General features: G+C 52.9%; 1 protein-coding gene across 2 annotated transcripts in view; it reads left to right on the top strand.

The window, feature by feature from the left end:
* The first annotated feature begins 4,847 nt into the window (after nucleotides 1–4,847).
* Nucleotides 4,848–19,985, top strand: part of STX1B (syntaxin 1B) — a 25,270-nt gene continuing 10,132 nt past the window's right edge. For both annotated transcript variants that reach the window (XM_032763951.2, XM_032763952.2), the window contains exons 1-2: nucleotides 4,848–4,886; nucleotides 18,834–18,908. In XM_032763951.2, coding sequence (XP_032619842.1) covers nucleotides 4,857–4,886; nucleotides 18,834–18,908 — 105 coding nt within the window. In that variant the 5' untranslated portion in view covers nucleotides 4,848–4,856. The remainder of the gene's footprint in view (nucleotides 4,887–18,833; nucleotides 18,909–19,985) is intronic.

Below are 19,985 nucleotides of genomic sequence, written 5' to 3'. Positions count from 1 at the left end.
GAACACTAGACTTGGACTCAGGAAACCTGGGTTATTTTCCCAGCTCTACCACTGGCCCTCTGCATTAGCTTGGGCAAGTAGATTCCTCTCCCTGTGCCTCAGTTTCCCCTTCTGTAAAGTGGGGATAATGACACTGATCTCCTAGAGTGAGACAAGGTGGTGCTGATCTGGGAAAACCCACCTATCAATATTGCACATACCCAATGAGCTGATGCACATTATTAGGTGTATTATGGTAGTACTCAGTAGAGTGATTTGCCAAGGGTCACACAGGGAGTCAGTGGCAGAGCTAGGGATAAAACCCAGGAGTCCTGACTCAAAATCTTGTGCATTAATTACAGGATCTATGATGCCTCCCTTATGGCAGCTGGCTGGAGGATCGTCCTGAATCCATGCCAAGTGCCAAATTCACAAGCCCAACTTCCTCTTTGGCGTTGGCAGGCAAATCCCAGGGTATTGCTTTCGGTAGCAGGGCATTGGCTGCTGCTCTTCTCCTCGTTGCGACTGAACGCCCATGCTGCTTGCTTGGCACTTTCCCTGCCTGTCTCTCTCCACAATGAGTCAGGGCTGGAAATCATCCTGGCAGGAACCAGAATGAATTAATTCATCCCATCAAGGCCAAACAGCAAAGCCAAGGGGACAGAGCAAGGCACAGTCCTCGCTCCCAACCTGCAGCACCTCCTATCTCAGCCCGGGTCTCCTCCTGCCCCATACTCAGCTGGTGCCCTTCCATCCTGCCTTGCAGCCCCCTGCTATCCCAGCCCTGTGTTCCTTCACCTCAGCACTGCTGGTGCCTCTAAATCCTGACCCACAGACCACTGCTTTCCCAGCCCTTGGGTCTTATGCACAGACAGCTCTGTCAGTGCCCCTCAGCCCCAAACCACAGGCCTCAACTAAACCTGGCTGCAAACCCACCATGGTCATTTCTACTCCCTCCCCCCCAAAATCATCAGTTTAACCCCACTTCCTAAGGATGAATGCCAAGTGAGTCAGCCCTAATTTGGCTCCTCCCCTTCTGAGCCCCAGCCCCCTCCCATGCTGACTCACCCCTTGCATGCATGGCCATAAACTAGCTGCCTTGATTACCTGACAGTCCAGCATGACTCACATGCCATAGCTATTGCTTCCAGTAAAACAGGGTTATTGAGAAAAATCACCAGATAAAGTCATCCATTTATCCATTCTTATCTATTAGGTATACTAAGGTAGCACCACTGACCTTGCAGGAGATCAGCGTCACTGTGGTGCCAGGTGCTGCACAGACACAGAGTGAAAGATGGACCCTACCGCAAGAGGCCATGTCTACACTAGAACTTAGGTCGGCCAAACTCTTCTCCTCAGGGGTGTGAAAAAAACACCCCACTGAGTAATATATTTTGCTGGCATAAGCACTTATGTACAAAATGGTAGGTTGGTGGGACATGCTCTCCCCCCAGCATAGCCACCACCCCTCGTTGAGTTGGTTTTATTATGTCGACGGGAGAGCTCTCTCCAGTCGGCAAAAAGTGGCTACACGAGACATCGTACGGCAGCACAGGTGTATCAGAACAGCTATGTTACTATAAGCTCGTAAGTATGGACATGGTGTAGTATATTATGACAAACACCATGTATATCTTTCCACAATGCCACTGATCCATCCTTCCAAGTCCTAGTCATCCACCCATCTGTCCGACCATCATTCTGTCTATCCATCCGACTTGACAAGCTATAGACATCCATCATCCCGAGTATAGCCACCAGTCCTTCCATCCATGCCAGGTATAGCCATGCCTCCTTCCACCCATCCCGGCTATACCCATCCCTCATTCCATCCATCCCAGCTATACCCACCCATCTAATCTCTGTCCCTCCTTCCCTCCATCCATCAAAACTCAACCTATCTCTTCCTTATCCATCCATCTATCCTCTTCCTTTCTTTCCTTCCTTCCTCCCTCCTTCCATTCATCCATGCTGTACCCTTCCTTCCTTCCATCCAAGCCCTTTTTATAGTTCTTTCTCTTTCACCTCCAGCTCTCTGAAAATCAGTGCCATGGTGCTGAATGCTACCAATACTTACTTATTAATAGCCCCCTCACACCTCCGACGCTCACATCTAACCCCCCAGCTGGGGCAGCTGAAGGAGTCTAGGAGCACTTGTGGCTAACGGGGCATAGTCGAACATGCCCATTGCAGACAGGACCGGGTGTGGTGTAGTGCACAATGGCCAGTTGGGCTTAACCCGAAATTTCCGTCCAAGGGGGGTGATTTGTTCACCCATACAGTTATACTGGTCCAATGCCAATTGTGGAGGCAGCTGTACTGGAATAAAGGAGTTGAATACTGGTAGACCCTATTCCCCTTTCTGTATTGGACTAGCTATGCTTGAATAAGCCATTTTATCCCAGTTTAGCTGCATACATGCGGAGGGGATCATATGGCTTTAACTAGGGTAGGATAGACAAACCGGTGCAATCTGTGGCATCAGGCTCAACACTGACTGTGAGAGGAGAGTGCCTCCTACTTGCCCCCCTACACTCTGCTCCTTGCAGCACAGCACCCCCAAAACCATTCACTGGGGCTTTGGGGGCCAGCACTGACTGTCAGAGGGAGAGGTGGGGGAAGAGAGAGAAAGAGATTTGATTTTTTACAGCAAACATTGTGGTGTTGAGCAGCTGTCCAGGAGTGTGAGTGTGTGTATGTGTGTGTGTGTTGTAGTTGTGTAGGGCACACACTGTGGTGCTGTCAGGGAGGATGTGTGTGTCGTGGTTGTGTAGAGCGCACACTGTAGCACTGTTGAAGAGGCTGTGTGTTCCGGTTGTGTGCCATATACAACCACAACATACATAGTTCCCTCACACCACAACAGTGAGTCCTTACACAACAACCGCATAAACACACTGAGCCCCTGACACCACAACCGTGTGTGGCCTACAAAACCAAAACACACACAGCTTCCTGACACCACAACAGTGAGTGAGCTACACCACAATGCAGACCCACAACCCTCTTATATCACAACAGTGAGTGTCCTACACAGCCACCTCACACCTACACACAATACCATAACTATGTGTCCCCTACACAACCACAACACATACACACATTCTCTCCCAGTCTTTCATGCACACGCTCTCCAAGACAAACCCCAGCACAGAGACCCACAACACACACTCAACACTGTCATATGTAAACACACTTAAGATGATGCACACACACTTTCACAACTACACTTCAACGCCCCTAATCTGATGATAGATACACACACATACTTTAGCACCCCTTATCTCCTGATAAAAAACCACGCACAAACACACAACCTCCAATCACACTCCAGTATCCGTTACCTGCTGATGTGCACACACAGGCACACATACACTCTAAAATCCCTCTAATCTGCTGATAACACCCCCACACACACACACATACCCTCACAACTTCACTCTAACACCCCTCATCTACTGATACACAACTGCACGCACTCTTATACGCCTCTCATCTACTGATGTACACAACACACACACTATATGCTCAGAGCAAGGCACACGGCTCCCCCTAGTGCCCATTGCTGGAACAACATCCCCAGCTGAACCAGCTGGAGGCGGGCACTGAGGCACTCACACACACACACTGCAACACTCACAGACACACGCACTGAGATATTCACTGACACACTCTCACAGACACACTGACACACACTGCAACACTCACAGACACTCACTGAGACATTCACTGACACACACACTCACAGACACACTGACACACAGACACACACTGATGCTCTGAGACACACACACGCACTGAGACACTCACTGACACACACACACTGAAACACTCATAGACAAAGAAACACAGATGCACTCTGACACATTCACAGACACACACCAACAAACACTAACACACACACACTGAGACACTCACTGACACACACACTGCAACACTCACAGACACACAGACATACTCTGCCACACTCACTGACATACTGACATGCTCACAGATACACACAGCAACACACACACGCTCTGAGACACTCACAAACACACACTCAGACACACACTCACAGACACTGACACACACTGACATGCTCTGAGACACACACACGCACTGGACACTGACACACATTGCAACACTCACAGACACACACAGACACACTCACAGACAAACACTGACACATGCTCTAAGACACACACACACTGAGACACTCACTGACACACACACTGCAACATTTACAGACAAACACACTCACAGACACACACATTGACACACACACTCTGAGATATTCATGGATACACAATCACAGACACATTCAGACACACTGACACACTCACAGACAAACACTGACATGCTCTGAGACACACACAGACACACTGAGACATTCACTGACACACTCACGGACACACTGACACACAAACACTGCAACATTCACATATACACTCTCTGACACTGACCTGCCCACAGACACACACATTGACACACACTCACACACACACAGAGGCCACCCCCAAATCTGCACCGCCCCGCTCCCCCAAAACTACAACTCCCAGCGCTCCCCGGGGGGGCAGGCGGGCAGGGAGGGGGGTGCAGGGAGCATGCCCAGACCCCCATCTCCCCCCTCCCTCCATCCTTCCCCTGCATCCCCCCCGCCCCCTCTGCTGCATCAGCACCAGCCTCCCTCCATCCTTGAGCAAGCAGGCAGCAGCGCCAGCCACCCGGCTGGAGCAGGGAGCTTCCGCCCGGTGCTGCCATAACCAGAGCCCCCCCACCCCCACTTCCTCCTCTTTCTTCCCTCCCCCCGCCACCCGCAGCAGAGACCCCGCCCCCGCCCGATCCAGGGGGAAGCAGGGGTTGCGGCAGCAGCAGGAGAAGCACCAGCAGCCATGAAGGACCGTACTCAGGAACTGAGGACTGTAAAGAGCCAATGTCTTCTTTTTCTCCTAACCCAAGAACCCCCCCTGGTCTACCCCCCAGGGCACCTGGGGGCGGAGGAGGGCCCTGGATTCCCGGAGGCGGACATCAGAACCCCCAGCCTGAGGCTTCCAAGGGGGAGGGACACCAAGACCCCAGGAACTGAGCCCTCTCCAAGGGGAAGGGAGATTCAGACCCCCCAGGCCGAGAGCTCTCCAAGGTGAGGAAGGGACACCCAAGATCCCAGGCCTGAGCTCGTCCAAGGGGAGAGGGGAACCAGACCCCCCCCAGGTGAGTCTTCCCCAAGGGGGAAATGGGATATCAACTCCCCCCAGGCTGAGCTTCTCCAAAGGGGAAGGGAACAGACTTCCCCCACACCAGGCCTGAGCTCCTCCAAGGGAGGGACGGAGATCAGAACCCCCCACATTGCTGAGCGGCTCCAAGGCGGGAAGAGCGATTAGGTACCACCTCCACAGGCTGAGCTTCGTCCAAGGGAGTTGGGGGCTGGGGCAGAACCCCCTATTCAAATCTCAAAAGGGGGGAAAATTGTATGTATGTGGATGAGGTGGATCATTGCTGAAACTCTCCAGGGAGTGTTTGCTCAAGGTGTTGCTGTGGTTGGGATCCAGCACCATTCCCCATAGGGACCAAGAGAGAGGGGATTGAGATAAGGGCGGGGGGGGGAATAACCACTCCCCACGACTAATTTCCATGGGCCTCATGGGAACGGGGTAATGTGGTGGATTGAGATACGGGGGGGTGCAATTCAGGAACCCCCCAACCCCCCTTCTTTCTTAGGCCTCCATCTACCCGCTCCCACACCCTCTCGGTTGCTCCAAATCAAATGGCTTGTCCTGTTTTCATAAATATTTTGTTTTCTCTGGTGGATTCATCTCAGTTTCCTGGCCAAGGTCCTTCCTCCCCCACCACAACCCACTTCCCTTTGGGGTTTCTCGGGAGGTGGCAGGGGGGGTAGAGGGAAGCGGCTGGCAGGATAAAATAATAATATATTGAGGGCAGTGAGGGAAAGAAACCACCCTTTTTCCCACACACCCCCAATGTATGTCACGAATCAAGGTGGCGGCGTGGGGTGGGGTGGGCTGAGGTAAGGAGGGTGGCCGGAATTCTGGGCTCTTTTGCAAATCTTTCTCTCAGGGAAAAGGCAGGATCTATTTTCTGTCTGTGATTCCTGTTGGGTTGTTTATTGGTGTGTAGTGTGTTGTGTGCGCGTGTCATGTGTGTGCCCTGCTGGCCGCACTATGCTCATTCACCTTCCTTCTAAATAAAAATATTGCGAGGAGAGCACATTCTCTCCACCACAGGATACAGGCAGTCACAGGTGTGGTGGGGTGTGTGTGGTTTTTAACAACATATACCCAGGAACCACGAGTCCCCTAATTACGCTTGGGGGGGAAATCCTTTCCTTTGCTTGCGTCTGGCGGGTGGATGGCATGGATGAAGCCCAGACAGACAATGGCTGCTCGGCATGGAAGTCTAAAATAAGCTGGGTGGCAAAGGCAACCCTTTCTTGCAAGTGAACAGAGCGGGGGCTTTTTTTTCCTATTGTCTTTGGATGCTGGGCAGCAGGAAGAGGCTGGGGCTGGGGATGGAAGGGATGGGGACAGGCAGAGAGAAAGGAGAGAGGCAGGGCGGGAATGGAAGGCGTTGCCTTCGTTCCAGCAGGGCACAAGGGAATGGAGGAAGGAGGAATACATGACTCTCTTCTTCAGTGACGGGCCCCCGCGTTCCCTTCGCTGCTATTGAGGATGAAGAGATGAAGAAAGCAGCGACGAGGCCAGAGAGGCCGGGAGCTGGGGATAGAGAGCTCCCCTGTCTGGCTACGCTGGGGCTCTCTTTCCTTCCCTTCACGGATGGAGGATTGAAGAAAAGGCAGATTGAGGCCGAGCAGAGTGGAATGGATTCCAGAGCTCCAAAGGCTGCCTCGCTGAGGCTTTCTCTCGGGCTGATTTTGGAAAGGCTGTGCTATCTTGTGCCCTTGGGCCAGGGGCTGGCAGGGCTGGGGACCTGTGGGCCAGCCGGGGGCCCTGGGCCCCCGCACTTCCGGCCCAGCTGCAGGTGGCGGGCAGGTGAGGTGCAGGAAGAATGGGCCTGGCTGGCTTGCTGCGCGCGTGGGGTGCTGGGTCGGGTTTTGCTGCCAGGAGCGGAGGGGTTTTCACTCGGGACGGTGGGGGGGTGAATGGCAGCAGAGAGAACACGGGGGGTGAGAAGGGAGTTTGGGTGGCGTGGCAGCGAAGTGACGCGTTGTCTGGTCAAGTGGTGGATAAGCGGTTGTAATGTTGATGTTGTTGTCTGTGAGCAATTAGCTGTGGTTGCCTTCAGGTGTTGTGTGCGTTGTGTGTGGTGTCCCCGACGCTGTGGTCTGTCAGGGTGTGAAGTGTGTTGTCCCCCGGACTCCAAACGCGGCGTGTGCTCGTCCAGGGTGAGTGTGTGCCTATGTGTGTGAAATGGACCCTGTTTGTGTCCTGGTGAGCAACGGCTTTGTGTGCTGTCAGTGCATGTGTGTGTCCCCTTGTGTGTGCAGACGGCTGTGTGCTGCTCAGGTGTGTGTGTGTGGGTGTGTTCCCTGTGTAGTTGAGCCCTTGTGTTGTCAGGGGGTTGTGTGTGTTGATTCCCCCATGTTGAGAGGCGACGGCTTGTGGCTGTCCCGGGTTGTGTGTGGTGTGCATGTGCGACGTAACGAATGGACCGTGCCCCCCGGTGAGTGATGTTGGAGGCAACGGCTGATGTGTCTGTCCCAAGTGTGTGTGTGTGTCCCTGTGTGTGAGCGATGGCTGTGTGTCTGTCAGGGTGTGTGTGTGCATGTGTGAGCGATGACTGTGTGTCCCCGTGTATGAGCAACGGCTGTGTGTCTGTCAGTGTGTGTGTGTGTCCCTGTGTGTGAGCGACGGTTGTGTGTCTGTCAGGGTGTGTGATGCGAGACACTGTGTGTGTCTATGTGTGAGCAATGGGGGTGTGTCTGTGAGTGTGTGTGATGTGTGTGAGTTTGTGACGTGTGTGTGTCTGTATGTGAGCGATGAATGTTTGTCAGTGTGTGTGATGTGAGTTTGTGTCTGTGTGAGCAACGGATGTGTGTCTGTGAGTGTGTGATGAATGTGTGAGAGTGTGTGTGATGTGTGTGTTAGTATGTGTTATGTGTATGTATGTGAGAGCAACGGGTGTGTGTGTCTGTCAGTGTGTGAGTGCAAGAGAGTGTGTGTGACACGTGTGTCCATGTGTGTGATGTACATGTATCTGTGTGTAAGCAACAAGTGTGTGTCTGTCAGTGTGTGTGTGATGTGTGTGAGCAATAGGCATGTGTCAGTGTGTGATGTAAGTGTGTGTTGTGTGTGAGTGAGAGTGTGTGCGTGACCTGTGTGTCTCTGGGTCAGCAATATGTGTGTCTGTCAGTGTGTGTAATGTGAGAGAGTGTGTGTGGCTATGTCTGAGCAATGGGTGTGTGTTTGTCAGTGTGTGTGATGTGTGTGAGTGTGAAAGAGTGTGTATGTGATGTTTGTGTGTCTGGGTGTGAGCAACAGGTGGGTGTCAGTGTGTGATTAATGTGTGTGTCAGTTTGTGTGTGTGTCCATGTGTGAGTGATGTGTGTGTGTCTGTTAGTGTGTGAGTGTGAGAGAGAGTGTATGTGTGACATGTGTGTGTCCATGTGTGAGCAATAGGTATGTATCTGTCAGTGTGTCATGTGTGAGAGTGTGTGTGTGACCTGCGTGTCTGTGGGTGAGCGACTTGTGTGTCTGTCAGTGTGTGTGTCAATGTGTGAGAGTGTGTGTGATGTATTAGTATGTGAGAGAGTGTGTATGTGATGTGTGTGAGTGATTGAGAGTCTATGCGATCTGTGTATCTATCAGTGTGCTTCTGATGTGTGGGTATGGGTGTGTGAGAGAATGTGTGTGTGTTAGTGTGTGGTGTATGAGAGAAACTGTATGTGTGTCATTGTGTGTGTGGTGTGTGTGAGAGTATGTGTGTGATATGTGTATGTCAGTGTGTGAGTGAGTGTGTGTATGAGACTGACATATGTGTGTCTCTCCGTGTGTATATGAGAGAGATTGACACGTATGGGTCAGTCACTGTGTGTGTTAGTGTGTGTGTGTGAGAGAGAGAGAGAGAGAGAGTGTCAGTGTGTGTATCAGAGCATGTGTTTGTGTCAGTGTGTCTGTGCATGTGTGTGTGTGGGTGTGATTGCATGGGTTATAAAACAGGTACGCTGGGTGGGAGATGGCACGCCCACACAAGACACATTTGCATATGCCCACATATTCAGACACACTTGACACACACACACATCCACACACACACATATCCACTGCCATACACTCCGAAACACACACACCATACAACATGACAGCAGATCCCCATCTGGGTGACTGTGTGTGTGTGTGTGTGTGTGTGTTGTGGCCCCACAAACCTACACTGCTGGGCTGGCTTGGGGAGCTGCCGAGCAGTGGGGAGACCCTGGCATAACAGCTTCCGCCGTGGGACAGTGGCTGGCATGAGGAGGCCCCAAACTACCCAGCTGCCCCTGGCACAAGGCCACATGTGAGCAACATCTTGCCAGAGGCAGCTAGGGGCTAAGATCCTCCAGTTAGGGGGCAGATCTCAGACAGAAGCTACCCTCCACCTTGCCTAATAGATACAAGGGTGTCTGGGGATGGATAGATAGATAGATAGATAGATTCTCTCTCCCTCTGGGTGGGTACAGCTCCATCGGTAGCGCCGGCTCTCCCTGCCCCCAGCGCTGGACTCTTGGCCATAGCTGGGTGGTTGGTGGGTGCCCCGGGGGTCCCATGCGGGCCCCCAGCGCACAGGCTGTGTGTGTCTGTGTGTGTCTTAACTGTGGCTCCACGTTCCTGCCCACCGGCCTCTCCCTGCCAGAGAGCTGCAATGCAGGCGCCCATGGGGGGTGGCCGGAAGTGACAGGAGACCTCTGTCTCTCCCCATCAGTTGCCCCAGCTCAGGGTGCTTGGCAGGGCTGGAGGAGCTGGGGGGTCGGGGCTGGGGCCAGGCCAGGCAGGGGGCAGATGCTTGCCTGGGGTCTGGGCCTGTCGTACTGGGTTTTATTTGCTTCTCTGGAAGGTTTCTCGGGGGGGCATCAGCCCAGCAGACAGAGACATGCGGACACAGCTCCCCCCGCACACGCGCACACACCCACACACACACGCACAGAGTCTCTCTCTGAAACACACCCCATCTCTCGAACACATACACTCAGAGACACACACCTGCACTCTCTCTCACACACACAGACACACACACATCTGTGTCCCCCACACAATCACCCACTCAATGTCTCTCTCACACACAAAGTCTCTCACACAAGCACACTTTCTGTTACACACACACACAATCGCTCACACACACAACATCTCAAAGATTCAGAGCCACACATCCACACACAGGTCTCACCGATGCTCACAATCTCTCCCATACGCCCTCAGACACACTGTCACACACACACAACTTCTCCCACACAAACACAGCCTCTTTTACACATACAGACATAGCAACACACATAAAGATACACACAAGCTCTCCTCAACACACAGGTTCTCTCTCTCACACACACGGTCACAAAGACATGTGCTGTCTCCCTCCAACACACACACACCCTGTCCCCTCCCGACCCTCTCAGCCCTGAGACCCCAGAGCCGCGGCTGGAGCCCAATTGCTGGTGGGGACCCAGAGTCCAGCCTGGCTGCTATTACTGTTAAGGTGACAGCGCTGGGGCTTAATTTGTGCCAGGGCCTGGCAGTTCAGGGCCCCGGCACCTCTGGGCCTGGCAGTTCATAGCCCCCCAGCACGCCTGGACCTGGCAGTTCAGAGCCCCCAGCACCTCCGGGCCTGGCAGTTCAGGGCCCCGGCACCTCTGGGCCTGGCAGTTTATAGCCCCCCAGCACCTCCGGACCTGGCAGTTCAGAGCCCCCCAGCACCTCCGGGCCTGGCAGTTCAGGGCCCCGGCACCTCTGGGCCTGGCAGTTTAGAGCCCCCGCACCTCTTGGGCGCTGGCAGTTTCAGAGCCCTGGGCACCTCTGGGCCTGGCAGGTTCAGGGCCCCGGGCCACCTACTGGGCCTGGCAGTTTATAGCCCCCCCTCCCCGCCGACCCCCCAGCACTTCCGGACCTGCCAGTTCAGAACCCCCCCCACCCCGCAACCTCTGGACCCTGGCAGTTCATAGCCCCCCAGCAACCTCCGGGGCCCCTGGCAGTATTCAAGAAGCCCCCCTGGCAAGGCACCTCCAGGGCCTGGGCAGGTTCAGAGCCATCCTGGCACCTCTGGGCTCTGGCAGTTCAGAGCCCCGCCCAGCTCAGACCTCCGGGCCTGGCAGTGTTCAGGCAGTTAGGAGCCCGGCACCTCTGGGGCCTGGAACTTTCAGATCCCCATCAAAGGTACCTCTGAATCCTGGCACAGTTCATTAGACCCCCAAGCGACCTCTGGCTTGTGCCCTGGCACCCTCTCTTCATTTACACAGATTTAAAAGCCCCTGGGCCCACATCTGGTGCCAGAGATGGCTGCTGGGTCCTGCTGCCAGGCCTTGCAGTGTGGGGGCTGAAGACCCCCGGCCCAGAGTAGTGGATGGACCAGGAACTGGACAGGAGCAAGGAATAATCTAATCTGGGCAGCCCAGCGAGGAGGGGCAGCGCTCTGGTTCCCCTTTAGGACGGGGGGGTCAGAGAGGGGCGATTAGAAGGTTGGGAGATCCACCATCCATTTCGCCATATAACCCCTCAATCTATCTATCCATTGTATTCCCTCCATTCCCCATATATCCCCTCTGGTTCTATCCAATCCATCCCATCCCCATATACCCCCTCTGTCACCATCTTCCATCCATCCAATCCATCCCCATATACCCCCTTGTCCATCCAATCCACCATCCCCATATACCCCCTCTGTCTATCTATCCATCCGTCTCCATATACCCCCCCGTCTATCTATCCATCCATCCCCATATACCCCCTCTGTCTATCTATCCATCCATCCATCCCCATATACCCCCTCTGTCTATCCATCCCCATATACCCCCTGCACCCATCTATCCAATCATCCATCCCCATATACCCTCTCCAACTATCTATCAAGACAGCCATCCCCATACACTCCCTCCATCTATCTACCAATCCATCTATCCATCCATCCCTTTATATCCCCTCTATATATCTACCCATCCATCCCCATATACCCCCTCTATCTACCTACCTACCCATCCATCCCCATACACCCCCAGCCATCATCTATCTATTTATCGATCTATCCATCACCATATGTTCACTCTACCTATTTCTCCATCCATCCCACTACACTCCATCTATTTTTTTGTCTATTCTTCCATCCCCATAAGCCTCCTTTCTCTTTCTCTCTCTCTCTTCCCATAACCTCCCCTTCCTTTCTCTGTCCCTCCCAAACACAACCCTTTGGAGAAGAAGCAGGGTCTAATGAGTTAGAACAGGTTGGGAGCCAGGACTCCTGGGTTCTGTGCTGTCTCTGGTAGGGGAGTGGGGTCTAGTGGTTAGAGCAGAGGTGGGCTATGGGGGGGAACCCGTTCTGGGTGGGAGGAGCAGGGCAGCAGTTGCAGTGCATGCAGCCATTAAGCTGTTTAAGTGGCTCCATATTTGGGCAGTGGAGTCTTTTTTTAGCCCAGTGTTGTGACGCTGGTGAGCTGGGTTTTCCTCAGCCAGCGAGGGGAGGGCAGTGCTGCTAAATATGCCGCTCGGCTCTCGAGGGCTGGGAGAGTGCGGGGCGAGAATGGGAGTGATAGCTCTAATTATGATCAAGAATTACTCCACAGAAGCAACCTGGCGCTTTGGGGCACGTCAGCATCGCTCCCCTGGCACTGAGATGCAGCTGCCCCTGGGGTGGGGTGTGGTAGTTGTTTAATAGCCATATGGGGGGAGACACCCCTGCTTATTCTGCTTCACCTTACTCCCCTGCTAGAGAACCCAGGAGTCCTGGCTCCCAGCCCCCCTTCCCCCAGCTCTAACCCCTAGACCCCACTCCCTTCCCAGAGTCGGGGAGAGAACCCAGGAATCCTATCTCCCAGTCTGCCCCCACTCCAACCCAGTGGACCCCACTCCCTTCCCAGAGCTGGAGATAGAACCCAGGAGTTCTGGCTCCCAGCCCTCCTCCCCCCCACTCTAACCCACTAGACCCCACTCCTCTCTCAGAGCTCTGGATTTCCATCACTTTCTCTACAATTTGAATATCCCCCCAGTGCCCCTTAAGTCATCCATCTCCCCCCCTGCTCCCATCCCGAACCCTGCCTGGACTTTCCCCTGGTTGCAGGGGCTGAATCCTTTGGCTCCCTGCAGCGCCCCCCCTTTTCCCTGCCTGTCCGTGCTGCAGGCTGCCCGTGACAGAGATCCCTGTATGATGCTGCAGCAGAAGGCCAGCCTGAGCACAGAGCGGCAGAGGAAGGGAACTGGAGACTGACAGGCTGTACAGACAGACACCGAGAGACACACGAACACCAGCATAAACACGGCACCTGCACAGCACCAAACAACACACACACGCCGACTGACACACAGCCGCAAGGCTAGAGATGCACAGTCAAAGGCAGAGGGATGCCTTGACACACACAATACACAGCCACACAAACACACGCTGGGATACATCCGTGGCATTTTGACTCACAGCCACAAAGCCGCAGGTGTGCACAAAAGCACACAACCAGGCAAACACGCCAGCCTGCAGACACACACAGACACACAGAGCGAACCTACTACTACAGAGACACAGAAACACAGATGCCCACAAAAACCGACAAACGGGCACACAACCAGACATGCAAGCACACAAAATCACAGTCGTGTGCAGAGCGACGCCAAACACAGACCCACACAGACAAGCACACACCTGCAGAGACACACACCCACAAATACACGACACACACTCTCACGTATAAAAGCACCGACACCCCTCCCCCCACAATCTGAGACATAGGCAGAAAGCCACACACACACACACACACACACACACACACACACAAAAGCCCAGACACAAATACACACACACAAAGAGCCTGTGTGTGTTATGGCTGGGCAGGCTGGTGAAAGGGTATGGATGGCTCCTCTCTGGGGAGGGGTGAGGAGGAGAGATGGGGCGCTGGAGGGCCAGACAGGCTAAGGGTGGAGAGAACAAGGAGTGGGGAGCAGTCTAGCTACGCTTTGGGGAGACCCCTCCTCCCTGTATGAAAATAGAGGCTATAAGGGGGACACTCGAATCTAGAACATCCCACTACCCGCAGCACAGCGCCCCCTAGTGCCGCACTGGGGTCAGCCCTGACTGCCAGGGGAGAGCGCCCCCTGCTGATCCCATGCCACTCCCTGCAGCACAGCGCCCACTAGCACCGCATTGGGTCAGCGCTGACGCCACTCCAGAGGCTGGTTATTTTGGGGATGACGGGTTCCTGGAAGGACAATGGGAATGTGATAGTCCCCCAAGCAGAGGATGCGCTGCCCTCCGCCCCCTCCCGCAGCCACCGGAGCGTGTGCGTTATGTCACTGCTCCAACACACCAAGCAGTGACCTTGGAGTGAAGGAGACGCATGAGAGATGCGAGCCAGAATGCCCTCCAGGAGAGAGAGAGACACAGCCACAGCCTCAGCCACAGCCCCTCCCCAACCCATCTTCACCCCTCCATGCCTCAATCCCAGACTCCTCCCCGCCCAGAGCACTTTTGGGACACCCCATTTCTCTCCCCTCGGCCCAGGCCGATACGCTCCCTGCAGCACTGGGTCTCTGTACAGGGAGCAGAGCCCACCCAGGGGGATGTTTCCACACCGCTACTCCAGAACATGTCACCTGGGGTTAGATCACGTTTGGAAAGCATCATATGTAAGTGGAGTGTAGTCATGGCATAGACAGGGCTGCTTGAGGGGCTGTGAAATTGAGGAGCATGGAATAGATAGATAGACAGATAGATAGATAGATAGATAGATGTGTGTAGTGGGAAGAGATGGAAGTGTATAGGGATGGATAGATAAAGGTAGGGTTTGAAGAATTTGATTTTTTTTTTAAATAATTTTGATGTTTATTTTTAAGCCTTTTTTTCCTGATTTTTATCTATTTACATTTTAACAGGTGCACACAATTATGGGGTTTAAGCAATTTTTTTGTATTTGCATTGATTTGAATTTTCTGAGTTGTGGGAAATTCCCTGGGGCCACAAGACCATAATTATTTAATGGCAGGAGACTCTGAGATTCAGAAAGCATTGTAACCGTTAAAACACAAGTTGTCCACATCCCACGTCAACGCATAGGCATCTACTTAAATCAAACTCCCCTCTCAGGCAGCATCTTCCTTACTTTGCCAGCTGTCAGTTTCACTTGTTATGAATGGAAATATTTTTTTTCATTGATGAGTGTGTGTGTACGGGGAAATCGATGTTGACCAATAAAAATGTAATGCTTCAAAGCCTAGATCAGTACCTCTCAACCTTTCCAGACTCCTGTCCCCCTTTCAGGAGTCTGATTTGTCTTGCCTACCCCAAAGTTGCACCTCATTTAAAAACTACTTCCTTACAAAACCAGACATCAAAATACGAATAGTGTCACAGCCACTAGTATGGAAAAGTTGCTGACTTTCTCCTTTTTGCCATATAATTATAAACTAAATCAACTGGAATATGAATATTGTACTTACATTTCAGTGTATGGAAAATAGAGCGGTATAAACAAGTCATTGTCTATATGAAATTCTAGTTGGACTGACTTTGCTAGTGCTTGTTATGTAGCCTGTTGCAAAACTAGGCAAATATCTAGATGAGTTGATGTGCCCCTGGAAGACCTCTGTGTATCCCCAGGGGTACACGAACCTCTGGTTAAGAACCACTGTCCTAGGTAAAAGATTTGTAGTTAGCTGAGCTAAGTATCAGGGGTTAGTCTGTATCCACAAAAACAACGAGGAGTCTGGTGGCACCTTAAAGACTAATAGATTTATTTGGAGTGGGTTTTTTACCCACAAAAGCTTATGCCCTGTGAAGGAGTAGGGGCTGTGTGTGTGGGGAACGGGAAAGCAGGGGATGTCTGTAGGTGAGGGACAGGTAGTCAGGTTGTAATGTGAGCCGGCAGGGGGGAGGGGGAGCTGCTGGGCGGAGGAGAAGGAAACAAAGGGTTTTTTTTCGGCCGGAGGAGGAGAGGCAGGACAGTTTGGGTTTGGGCTATGGGGAGGAATTCAGGGGATCCTAGCTGGGATCCAAGCACCCTGAACCCCCAGAAGGACTCAGTGGAGGGGTCCGGACTGTGCCTGCAAGCTCTGCTGTAACCTGTGTTCCTGCTGTCCAATAAACCTTCTGTTTTACTGGCTGGATAAAAGTCACTGTGGGTCCCAGGAAGAGGGGTGCAGGGCCAGACTCCGTGACATGCCCCAATAAATCTGTTTGTCTTTAAGGTGCCACCAGACTCCTTGTTGTTTTTTAAGCCAAGCTACGTCAGAGTTGCAGAGAGATCTGGATCTCAGTAGAGACAGCGAGAGAACTAGATACATAGGTGCAAAACTGGTTGGAAAACTGTTCCCAGAGAGTAGGTATCAGTGGTTCACACTCATGCTGGAAGGGCATAACAAGTGGGGTCCCGCAGGGTTCAGTTCTGAGTCTGGTTCCATAGGCACGGGAACTAAGGGTGCAGGGGATGCTGCAGCACCCCCGGGCTCCTGACTTCTAGCCCCGCACCTGGGGTCCCAGTTGCCACCCCGTGCACCGTGGATCCCAGCTGCCAGTCCCGCACACCAAGGGTCCCGGCCTCAGCTCAGGCAGGGGGGGGAGTATATAGGGATAAGAGGGCTGGTTTTCAGCACCCCATTAAAAACGTTCCAAAACCACTGTCCGGTTCTGTTCAGTATCTTCATCAGTGATTTAGATAATGGCACAGGGAGTACACTTATAAAGTTTGTGGCCAATACCAAGCTGGGAGGGGTTGCAAGTGCTTTGGAGGATAGGATGAAAATTCAAAATGATCTGGAGAAACTGGAGAAATGGTCTGAAGTAAATAGGATGAAATTCGTTAAGGACAAATGCAAAGTGCTCTACTTAGGAAGGAACAATCAATTGCACACACACAATGGAAAATGACTACCTAGGAAGGAGAACTGCAGAACGGGGATCTGGGAGTCGTAGTGGATCACAAGCTAAATATGAGTCAACAGTGTAACATTGTTGCAAAAAAACCAAACATTCTCCTGGGCTCGTTTAGCTGGAGTGTTGTAAGCAAGACACAAGAAGTAATTCTTCTGCTCTACTCCACACTGATTAGGCCTCAGCTGGAGTATTGTGTCCAGGTCTGGGCACCGCATTTCAGGAAGGATGTTGACAAATTGGAGAAAGTCCAGAGAAGAGCAACGAAAATGATTAAAAGTCTAGAAAACAGGACTTATGAGGGAAGATTGAAAAAACTGGGTTTGTTTAGTCTGGAGAAGACACGACTGAGAGGAGACATGAGAACAGTTTTCAAGTATGTGAAAGGTTGTTACAAGGAGGAGGAAGAAAAATTGCTTTTCTTAATCTCTGAGGATAGGACAAGAAGCAATGGACTTAAATTGCAGCAAGGGCAATGTAGGTTGGAGATTAGAAAAAAATTTCCTGTCAGGGCGGTTAAGCACTGGAATAATTTGCCTAGGGAGGTTGAAGAATCTCCATAATTGGGGATTTTTAAGAGCAGGTTGGACAAACACCTGTCAGGGATGATCTAGATAATACTTATTCCTGCCATGAGTGCAGGGGACTGGACTAGATGACCTCTCGAAGTCCCTTCCAGTCCTGTGATTCTATAGATACATCTTCCTATCCTCCTAAAAAAACATATGTTTATCCATCTCCATACACACACCCCTCTATCTGTGGGGTGTAGTGGGTTAGAGTAGGTGGGGCTGGGAGTCAGGACCCATGGGTTCTACCCCTGGCTCTGGGCAAGGAGTGGGGTCTGGTGGGTTAGGACAGGGATGGGGGTCAGCATTGCTGGGTTCTAGTCTAGTCTAAGCACTGCATGACCTTGTTCCAACCCCTTTAGCACTCTGAGCCTCGATTTCCCCAGCTGTTGCAGTAGCTCTGTTCCTTTTTTAGGCCAGTCTGATTTTGTGTTTGGTGGGGAAGGATGGATGGGGAACCCCAGTGAAATTATTTAGGGGGACCCCTCCTCTTAATCTCTTGCCTCCCACATCCCAATTCCCTCCTCTTTTCCCAAAATTAGACACAGCATGCCCCCATGTTAACTGAGGGTGGATGCAGGACCCCCCGCAGTCACCCCTGTCTTTGGTGGGGAGCATTGGTCCCTACTCCCTGAAAGGATTGGCAATCGGTGGCTTTTGGCCTAAAGAGGGTCAAAGCCAGGGTCTCAATTTTTCCCCTCTCCCAAGATTCAGCCTCCCTGCCCAGCCAGCAAACTACTCCAGGACCAGGCTCTGTTGGCCTTTGTAGGCCTTGCAGGCCACCATGTGGGCAATGTGGTGTATAGGACAGCACCCCAAAGTAGGGTTGCCAACTTTGGGTGGATGAATTCCTGGAGTTTCATTGCATGACATTATCTTTAACAAAAGATTCATCATTAATTCAAGATAGATAGGTAGATAGATAGATAGATAATGGGTGTTTCAGCATAATTGTGGGTGGGGGAGCTCAGGACTTGAAGAGCATGGGGGAATTGCAGATTGGCGTTGAAGGGCATAGGCCATATCTTTCTTTATTTTATGTCCTAAATTGTAGGACACCTGCTGCGCTCCACCCCAGAGACGGCTGCATCTCAGCACTGGGTGAGCCATCCCTACGCGGCGTCGCTGTGCGGCTGTTCCCCAGCTGCCCCGCCCCAGAGGTGGCTGCATCTCAGGGCTGGGTTGTGTGATACATACCTGCTCACCCTGAAAATTGCTCTAAGGTGGTCGCTGGGATCTGTGTGCATCAGGGGGAGACAGTGGGGCGTCTAATCTCTTATCTTCTCTCCCCTCCAGGCCAAAGACAGTGACGATGAAGAAGAGGTGGTTCACGTGGACCGGGATCATTTTATGGACGAATTCTTCGAACAGGTAAGAGACAAAGGGCTGCTATTTATACGAGTCATGTTCTACTTAGGGTTACTAGCCCTCCCAGTTTCACCGGGAGTCTCCCAGAATCGGGCTCTATCTCCCAAAGGCTACTGGAGCCAAACTGGGAGATTTTAGGCACAAAAAGTCCGGCGGTGCAGTGGGGCTAAGGCAGGCTCCCTGTCTGACCTGGTTCCACATCACTTCCAGAAGTGGCCAACACATCCCTACAGCCCATGGAAAGGTGAGGAGGGAGGGATCACTCAGTGGTTTGAGCATTGGCCTGCTAAACCCAGCGTTGTGAGTTTAATCCTTTAGGGGGCCATTTAGGGACCTGGGGCAAAACCAGTACTTGGTCCTGCTAGTGAAGGCAGGGGATTGGACATGATGACCTTTCAAGGTCCCTTCCAGTTCTATGAGATAGGTATATCTCTGTATTTTTATTTTAAGGGGTGGGGGGGTCTGTCTCTGCTCCAAGCACTGACTCTGCAGACCCCATTGGCTGGGTACTGCAGCCAATGGGCACTGTGGGGGCGGTGCCTGCAGGCAGGGGCAGCGCGCAGAGTCCCCTGCCCCGGCCACTTCTGTGAGCAGCGCACGGAGCCCTCTGGTTCAGTTTACCTTGGGCGGCTGCCAGTTAGTGGTCCAGCGGGACTAAGGCAGCTCCATTGGCCGCAGTTCCCAGTCAATGGGAGCTGCGGAGCTGGCACTCGGGATGTGGGCAGAGCGTGGAAACTGCTCCCCACCCGCCCCAGCACCCCACAGGGATGTGCCGGCAGCTTCCAGGAGCAGCAGGGGGCCAGGGCAGGCAAGGAGCCTGCCTTAAACCTGCTGTGCCGCTGACTGGCAGCCGCCCAAGGTAAGCGCCGCCCGGCCGGAGCCCGCACCGCACCCCCCTGCCCCAGCCTGGAGCCCCCTCCTGAACCCAAATTCCCTTCCAGAGCCCACACCCTCTTCTGCACCCCCACCCCCGCCTCAGCCCAGATCCCCCTCCTGCACCCAAACTCCCTCCCAAAGCCCCCACCCTGAGCACCAAATGGGAGCTACTGCACCCCCCCAAACATTCCCACCTCCACCCCT

The sequence above is a fragment of the Chelonoidis abingdonii genome, chromosome 4, assembly GCF_003597395.2.
Source record: "Chelonoidis abingdonii isolate Lonesome George chromosome 4, CheloAbing_2.0, whole genome shotgun sequence".
NCBI lineage: Eukaryota > Metazoa > Chordata > Testudines > Testudinidae > Chelonoidis > Chelonoidis abingdonii.
Note: the sequence above shows the minus strand (reverse complement) of the source record. Positions and strands in the feature narration are given on the sequence as shown.